Here is a 9012-nt window from a genome sequence, read left to right on the forward strand (position 1 = left end):
AAAAAAAAAAAAAGAATCACTTGTTCCAGATGTGTTGACTCAGAATATAAATATACAAATTTATAAGTATAAAATGAAAATAAAGGACATTTATATTTACCGCAGCTTTGCTGAAGAACTGTAGGGACTGCTATTGTGCCTTGTGGCTAGGCAATTTAAAGAAAAAATATAACATGGAAAGCAAAGTTGAGCGAAAAATTTCCTGACAATTGGAAGGTAGTTTTCAGTGTTAATGACTATGGATTTTTTTTAATTAATGAAAGGTATGAAATTGTTTCTATAAAATATCTTATTGCTGGATATTTCAGTATTGACTTTATTTTAGTCTGCAGATCAGTATCCTGTTGGCACAAAACTTCTTTCCCTGGTTTATAAAAGCATTGCACCTGGAGATGACCGACAGTGCCTTCCTTCACTAGACCCCAGTTGTAAGCGATTAGCCAGCGGACTTCTGGAGTTGGCCTTTGCTTTTGGAGTACTGGTAGGAACAGCAGCTGCATGTTATGCTATCCTCATGATAGTCATTTGCAGTGTGTTTCTAAAAGCAGGAATTTAGTTGGAATTTAGTAAGTTCTTAGCTACACAAGTACTTTAATAGATTTGTATGATCTGACTTCCTTTCTAAAAGTTTTTTTTAAATAAAAGAAATAGGATAAGATTCTTCTTAAACTGTGGTTTTGTCTATCCCACTTTGTTTCTGAAAAGACGTTAGAAGGAGAGAACATTTGTGAATATAAAACCGTCTGTGTTAACACAGTGGCTTCCTCTTCTCCTGTCCTTATTAAACTTCAGATGGCTGGTTTAGGAGCACCCTGGAGGATAATTCCAGAGGCTCTACAGAAAGATAACTCAGTGGCTCTTTAACCATATAGGGCTGGCCTCAAATAGTGTCTGCTGTAGCTGAGACCTGCTAACCATCCTGTGTGTTCATTCCTTCCCATCTGTCCTCCCTACCTCCTGTAGCAGAAAGCCCTTCTTTGCCCCTTTGTTCATGTAATGTAAACAAATTACATATTTAGATTGTCTAAAAATACTCTTATTGTCCTCTCTCCTCAAAGCAACAACAAAATTTTCTGGAAATTTGGGGGAAACATAAGTCAGGGAAGATTTCTTTCCCAAAATGAACCCTGGAAAGTACAGGTTCATTGAAATGTGTACAATTCAAACTTGAACGCAGGCCTTCAAATACCAGGTTCTCTTTAGAACTTACTGTGTGATTTTCCACTCTCACGGTTAGCAACTTTCCAGGAGTCTTTCTATCACAGGTAAGATACATACTCTTATCATTGTACCTTCCCTTGCTTCTCCACAGTGTGAGCACCTTGTGAATCTTCTCGTGGACACGGCGGTGTTGTGTGCGCCACCTTCAGGAGCAGCCCAGAGAGACGCACTCAGCTTCTGTCACGGAGAGTATTTTTACAGCTTGTTCTCAGAGACCATCAACACTGAATTGTTGAAAAATCTAGATCTTGCAGTATTGGAACTCATGAAGTCATCTGTAGATAATCCCAAAATGGTAATTATTTTTTATTTTTACTCATTTTATTTTTTTCTTGTACCAAGAATTACTATCAAACTCCACTCATTGGTCCAGAGACCCATGTGGTGTTAGCGAACGACTTGCTCCTCCTGTAGCACACTACCTGCATTTAGGAGTTCTTTGTGAAGTTTTTATTTAAGTGAAATATTTTCTTATATAATGCTTATAAAAAGATTGCCAAGTTCTTGAAAAATGTCATTAAAACAAAATGGGATCTCTTCCTGGAAGGTTTAAAGCTTTTGCCAGTATTTGAAAACAAAATCAAAGGAAAGAAAACACAGCTTTTATGAACAGTTAATAATGTTAAGTGGACGTTGAAACATGGATTATTTTTTCTAATCTCTCATTCCCCCAGAATTTCTGGTCTAATATTAAAAGGCACAGTGTAGGATATTGACCTTTGTGAAGAAATGGCATTGGAGCTCATAAGCGTGTCGTGAGGCCTAACCTGCCTTTGTTTTGGCATAGCCGCCAGTGGGTCCTGTACATTCTGTGGTTACACACAGCTTGACACAGAGAGCCATCATTTTCTGTGAGATCCTCCTGTAGCCCTAGGCCCCCTCACGCTGAACCTTGGAGTTTCATATTTAGTATATATTGACTTTGGTTTGTAAACTTGTAAAATTTTCAAATTTAACCCAGTCTATAGACAGTCAGGAGATAGGAACTGTTGGGAATGGCCATGTTAATGGAGAGTGCATAATTTCCTATTGAGTTAAGCTTTTATTCCAAACAGTGCTTGTCTGTTGTAGGGGAGTATTTTATGGCAGATTGTGCTAGGTATTTATGGGTTGTTTTTTATTTTTAAGAGTTTATTGTCAAGTTGGTTTCCATACAACACCCCGTGTTCATCCCCACAGTGCCCTCCTCCATGTCCATCACCCCCTCCCCCAGACACCCATCAGTCCTCAGTTTGTTCTCAGCATTCAAGAGTCTCTCATGGTTTGCCTCCCTCCCTCTCCCTCACTATTTCCCCCCTTCTCCCCCACGATCCTCTGCTAAGTTCCTCCTAATCCTCCTAAAAGTGCAAACATATGGTAATTGTCCTTCTCTGCCTGACTTATTTCGCTCAGCATAACACCCTCAAGATCCATCCATGTTGCTACACATGGCCAGATTTCATTATTTCTCATTGCCATGTAGTATTCCATAGTAAAGATAAACCACATCTTATTGATCCATTCATCAGTTGATGGACACTTAGGCTCTTTCCATGTTATGGCTAATGTGGAGAGTGCTGCTATGAACATTGGGGTACATGTACTCCTGTGCATCAGCACCCCTCTATCCCTTGGGTAAATTCCTAGCAGTGCTATTGCTGGGTCATAGGGGAGTTCTATTGTTAATTTTTTGAGGAACCTCCACACTGTTTTCCAGAGGGGCTACACAAGTTTACATTCCCACAAACAGTGTAGGAGGGTGCCCTTTTCTCCACATCCTCGACAGCATCTAGAGTCATCTGATTTGCTCATTTTAGCTACTCTGACTGGCCTGAGGTGGTATCTCAGTGTGGTTTTGATTTGTATTTCCCTGATGAGGAGGGATGCTCAGCATCGTTTCATGTGTCTGTTGGCCATCTGGATGTTCTCTTTGGAGACGTGTCTGTTCATGTCTTCTGCCCATTTTTTCACTGGATTGTTTGTTTTTTGGGTGTGGAGTTTGGTGAGTTCCTTATAGATTTTGGATGGTATTTATGTTTTTAAAGTTAGAAATGAACTTTTAATAGACCCATGATACCCAGGAAGTAGAACATTGTGATCTCTGAAGTGTTGAGACTTCTGGTGAAGGTGATGTATAGAAGCCATACACTTTTACTTCCACTTCCTCCTCAGCTCCCTTTAAAGTGACAGAGATGGGTTTGTGGGGTTTTTTTTTTTTAAACATAGTCTTAAAGGACACAGATTAAAGGAGGAAAGAGAAGGGAGACAACATTTTGGAAGCTATTCCTAGCAAAAGGGCAAGTCGTAACAGACTTAGAAATCCAAAAAGCTGTAGTGTGGCATAGCAGTGGAGAGACAGGCAGCTGACTTGAGCTGCAGAAGCTGGACTCCCAGACCTCCAGAGTACCAAGAGCAGGACTTGACGGAGAGTCCAAAGAGAGGAGGACTATGATGTAGCTGTCCCCTGCCAGGGCACCTGGCCTTGCCTGTCCTCGAGGTTGGTCCTTCCCCACCGGAGGACACCCGGGGCTGCCAGGTCTCTGTGGTGGGGTACCCTAGGTAGGATATCTTTTTGTTGTTGTTGTTTATTAGAGAAAGACTTGTAGTTAAGAGTAGAGTCATGTTCTATATATAACACCAGTATTTGAGTAATCAGGTAAAGTTTGAAATACTTTGCACCATACGAAAAACATTTTATTATTCCACAAGTGAAAGCTCTGTTTTGTATTTTAATCTCTAAAGTTTAATGTGAGTTCTCCAACTCTTCTGAACTTCGTCTCCCACTAGTAGTTTTTTTTAATGTTTATTTATTTTTGAAAGAGAAAGGACAAGCGGGGTGGGGGGAGGCATAGGAGAGGGAGACAGAAGATCTGAAGCAGGCTTCTTGCTGGCAGTGGAGAGCCCGGTGTGGGGCTTGAATTTATGAACCACAGTATGATTTGTGCCAAAGTTGGATGCTTAAGTGACCGAGCCACCTAGGCACCCCTTCCACTAGTATTTTTGAACAACCAGAATGTTTCTGGTGTGTGCTGTACTTTTGTATTTTGCTCATGTTTCTGTTGGGGTGAACTTTCTTATTAGTTTTAAGGGATTTTTGTATATATATTTTTAAATAATTTATTTTTTTAACTTACATCAAAGTTTAGTTAGCATATCGTGCAACAATAGTTTCAGGAGTAGATTCCTTCATGCCTCTTACCCATTTAGCCCATCCCCCCTCCCACAATCCCTCCAAGAGATTTTTGTGTATTAGGATAGTAGACCTTTTCACAAAAGTACTTTTTCCTACTGGCCATTAATCTTTCAATATCACTTGGAGTGTTTATTCTATACAGAAGTATTTAATTTATTATAGTTAAATTTATTAATCTTTTTTTCTGGTGTTCCTGTCTTCATGTCATACTTAGGAAGGGTTTTTCCCCCCCAGTATTGTCTTTAAAATTGGTCCATAATTTCTTCTGTTACTTTTATAGGTTCTTTACTTTTTTTTAAAACAAACGTAAATAATGCAAAGAGCACCGGAGAAATGACATTTTTTTCCCAAATGGTTACATAGTAGATGAACATTTATTCACTAATGTATATCCTCCTTGCTCATTCAAGATTCTCACTTTCTTCAATACTAAATCCCTGTACCTATTTGGATCTGAGGTTGGACATTTTAATTTGTTACTTAACCATCTTTTCCAGCCAGAACCATAATGTTTTAATTCAGTGGATTTAATCATCTGCTAAGGCTATATTCCTTCTTAGTGTTTCTGTTTTTCAGAACTCTCCCAGCTGTACTTGCATATGAATGTGAAACTTAGAATCTTCTTGTTGGTTTCTTCACTACTTTCCCCACATGTAGGGTTTCTGAGTGATAATACCCTGTGTATGGAGTAAATTTAAATCAAGTTGGCCTTAGAAACTAATTTGACAATAAACTATTTGTAAAAAAAAAAAAAAAAATCAAGTTGGCCTCTTTTTAAAAAGTAAGGCTACTTTTTCTAAGGTACATTTCTCCATTTATTCAAACATTTATTCATATCTCCTATCTTTTTTGTTATGTAGAATTTTATTTGGTTACTGTACATGTCTTAAGAACATTTGTAGATACAGGATGCTATTTAGTTGTGGATGGTAAATATTTTCCCTTTATATTTTCTTTACAAGAATGTGGTATATCAGAAAAAGACTGATTTTATTTATTTTGTAACCATTCACATGAATGAATATCCTTTTGTTCTTTTTTCCAGTTTTTTTTTTTTTTAAATATTTTTTATTTCTAGGAGAGAGAGAGAGACAGCGTGAGCAGGGGAGGGTCAGAGAGAGAGGGAGTCACAGACTGAAACAGGCTCCAGGCTCTGAGCTGGCAGTCAGCACAGAGCCCGACACGGAGCTCGAACCCACGAACCGCGAGATCATGACCTGAGCGAGAGTCGGACGCTTAACCGACTAAGCCACCCAGGCGCCCCTCCAGTTTTTTTTTGAGATGCAATTTTTTTAAATGTTTTTTATTTACTTCTGAGAGAGAGTGAGAGAGACAGCATGAACAGGGGAGGGTCAGAGAGAGAGGGAGACACAGAATCTGAAACAGGCTCCAGGCTCTGAGCTAACTGTCAGCACGGAGCCCTATGCGGGGCTCAAACCCACGAACTGTGAGATCGTGACCTGAGCCGAAGTCAGACATTTAACCGACTGATCCACCCAGGTGCCCTTGTGATACAGTATTGTTAACTTTAGTCACCAATGCTGTACGTTACATCTCCAGAACATATTATAACTGTAAGTTTTACCTTTGATCACTTTCACTCATTTTGCCCAACTCCCTATTCCCTGCTTCTGGCAAGTACCAGCCTGTCCTCTGTATCTGTGAGTTTTGTTTTTAGATTCCACACATAAGTGATATACAATTTTTATCTTTCTCTGTAGGACCTATTTCACTTAGTGTAATGTCATCAGGGTCCAGTCCATGTTGTGACAATTGGCAGAATTTTCTTTTTTTTAATGGCTGAATAATATCATTGTATATGTGTATACCACGTCTTCTTTATTCATTCATCTGTTGATGGACACTTAGGTTGTGTCCATGTCTGCGTCCATTGTACATAATGCTGCAGGGAACATGGGGGTGCAGATGTATTTTCTAGATAGTGATTTCTTTTTCTTCAGATACATACCCAGAAGTAGAATTGCTGGATCATATCGTACTTCTGTTTTTAATTTTTGGTGGGACTGTCAAACTGTATTCCATTGCAGCCGCACCAGTTTGCATTCCCACCAACAGACAGTGAGTGCACAAGAGTTCCCTTTTCTTCATATCCTCACCAACACTTTTGTCTTTTTTAAATTTTTTTAAAATGTTTTATTTATTTCTGAGAGAGAGAGAGAGCGCATGAGCAGGGGAGGGTCAGAAAGAGAGGGAGATACAGAATCCGAAACAGGCTGCAGGCTTCGAGCTGTCAGCACAGAGCCTGACGCGGGGCTTGAACCCACGAACTATGAGATCATGACCTGAGCCGAAGTTGGACGCTTACCCGACTGAGCCACCCAGGCGCCCCCACTTTTGTCTTTTTGATGCTCGCTGTTCTTACACATATGAGATGATACCTCATTATGGTTTTAATTTGCATTTTCCTGGTGTTGACACCTTTTCATGTACCTTTTGACTATCTGTCTTCTTTGGAGAAATGTCTATTCAGTTCCTCTGCCATTTTTAAGTCAGATTGTTTAATTTTTTGCTGTTGAGTTGTATGAGTCCTTCATATATTTTGGATATTAACCCCTTATCAGATACATGATTTATGGATATTTTCTCCCATTTTTATAACTTGCCTTTTCATTTTGTTGATTATTTCTTTTGCTGTGCAGAAGCTTTATAGTTTGAATATAGTTACACTTGTTTATTTTTTCTATTGTTGCCTTTGCTTTTGATGTCAGATCCAAAGTCACTTCCAAGATGAAAATTAAAGTAGCTCGTGCCCTAAATTTTATTCTAGGACTTTTATGGCATCATATCTTAAGTTCAAGTCTTTAATACATTTGTCTTAGTTTTTATGTATGGTGTAAAATACGTGTCAACTTTCATTCTTTTACTGTTGTTGTTTAGTTTTTCCAGCACCATTTATTAAAGGGATTGTCCTTTTTCCATTGTATATTCTTAGCTCCTTTGTCCTTCGTCATCATATGGCTCCTTGCATGTGTTTATTTCTGGGCTTTCTATTCTGGTCCATTGATCTGTGTCTGTTTTTATGCCAATACTGTACTGTTTTGATTACTTTGACATTGTAATATTGTGTGAAATATCGTGTGAAATCGTGAAGCATTAATGCCTCCATCATTGTTGTTCTTTCTCAAGATTGCTTTGGTTATTCAGGGTCTTTTGTGGTTCCATACAAATTTAAGGATTGTTTTATTTTTGTGAAAAATGCCATTGGAATTTTGATAGGGACGGTATTGAATCTGTAGATTGCTTTGGATAGGATCAACATTTTATCAGTATTAATTATTTTATTTCATGAGCACAGAATATCCTTCCATTTCTTTGCATCTTCAGTTTTTCATCAATGTCTTCTAGTTTTCATTTTATAGGTTTTTAACCTCCTTGGTTAAGTTAATTCCTAGGTGTCTTATTGTTTTAATAAATGCTTACGTATTCATTATTGAGAGAGAGAGAGCACACGTGTGTGTGTGTACAGGTAGGAGGGATGGGTGGCGGAGAGAGAATCCGAAGCAGGCTCTGCATTGTCAGTGCAGGGCCCAACACAGGGCTCAATTTTACAAACCATGAGATAATGACTTGAGCCAAAATCAAGAGTCAGATGCTTAACTGACCGAACCACCCAGACACCCCAAGGTATTTTATTCTTTTTGATGCAATTGTAAATGGGATTGTTTTCTAAATTTCACTTTCTGATAGTTGGTTATTACTGTATAGAAACGCAACAGATTTTTGTACATTGGTTTTGTATCCTATAACTTTAGTGAATTTGTTGAATAGTTATACTGGGTTTTTTGGTGGAGTCTATAGGGTTTCCTATTTATAGTATTGTACCATCTGCAAATAGAGACAGTGTTACTACTTATTTTCTGTTTTTGATGTCTTCTATTCCATTTTCTTTTCTGATAGTGTGGGTAGGATTTCCACTACCATGGGAAGTAAAAGTGAGAGTAGACATCCTTTCTTGTTCCTGATTGTAGGGAAAAAGCTCTTCAGTTTTTCACTATTTTTTTTTTAATATTTTTTATTTATTTCTAGGAGAGAGAGAGAGAGACAGTGTGCGCAGGGGAGGGTCAGAGAGAGAAGGAGTCACAGACTCTGAAACAGGCTCCAGCCTCTGAGCTGGCAGTCAGCACAGAGCCCAACGCAGGGCTCGAACCCACGAACCGCGAGATCATGACCTAAGCGAAAGTCGGATGCTCAACCAACTAAGCCACCCAGGCGCCCCAGTTTTTCACTATTGAGTTTGATGTCAGCTGTACATTTGTCATATATGGACTTTATTATGTTGAAGCATGTTCTCTCTGTACCCAATTTGTTGAATTTTCTTATGAATAGTTGTTGAATTTTATCAAATGTTTCTTCTGCATCTCTTAATGTCTGGGAGCTGGACTCATAGGATAAGTGTGGAAGTGTTCTTTTATCTTCCAGCTTTTTTATTTTTTTTTATTTTTTTTTTTATTTTTTTTTTTTATTTTTTTTTTAATTTTTATTTTTATTTTATTTTATTTATTTTTTTTACAAATAGTTTATTGTCAAATTAGTTTCTACATAACACTCAGTGCTCATCCCCAAAGTGCCCTCCTCCATGCCCATCCCCCCCTCCCCCC

The 9012-nt window shown here is 38.5% G+C and overlaps 1 protein-coding gene and 1 non-coding gene across 2 annotated transcripts in view; one reads left to right on the plus strand and one right to left on the minus strand.

Annotated features, from left to right (window-relative positions):
* PRKDC (protein kinase, DNA-activated, catalytic subunit) overlaps nt 1–9012 on the plus strand; it is a 191052-nt gene that overhangs the window by 69491 nt on the left and 112549 nt on the right. The window contains exons 35-36 of the mRNA XM_039223651.1: nt 326–481; nt 1313–1516. Coding sequence (XP_039079582.1) covers nt 326–481; nt 1313–1516 — 360 coding nt within the window. The remainder of the gene's footprint in view (nt 1–325; nt 482–1312; nt 1517–9012) is intronic.
* On the minus strand, nt 1552–1706 carry LOC120225463. The gene has a single exon (XR_005526815.1). It is a non-coding gene; the product is annotated as a small nucleolar RNA SNORA62/SNORA6 family (small nucleolar RNA).

This window comes from Hyaena hyaena, unplaced genomic scaffold (assembly GCF_003009895.1).
Source record: "Hyaena hyaena isolate Hyena2069 unplaced genomic scaffold, ASM300989v1 scaffold_1428, whole genome shotgun sequence".
Classification (NCBI taxonomy): Eukaryota; Metazoa; Chordata; class Mammalia; order Carnivora; family Hyaenidae; genus Hyaena; species Hyaena hyaena.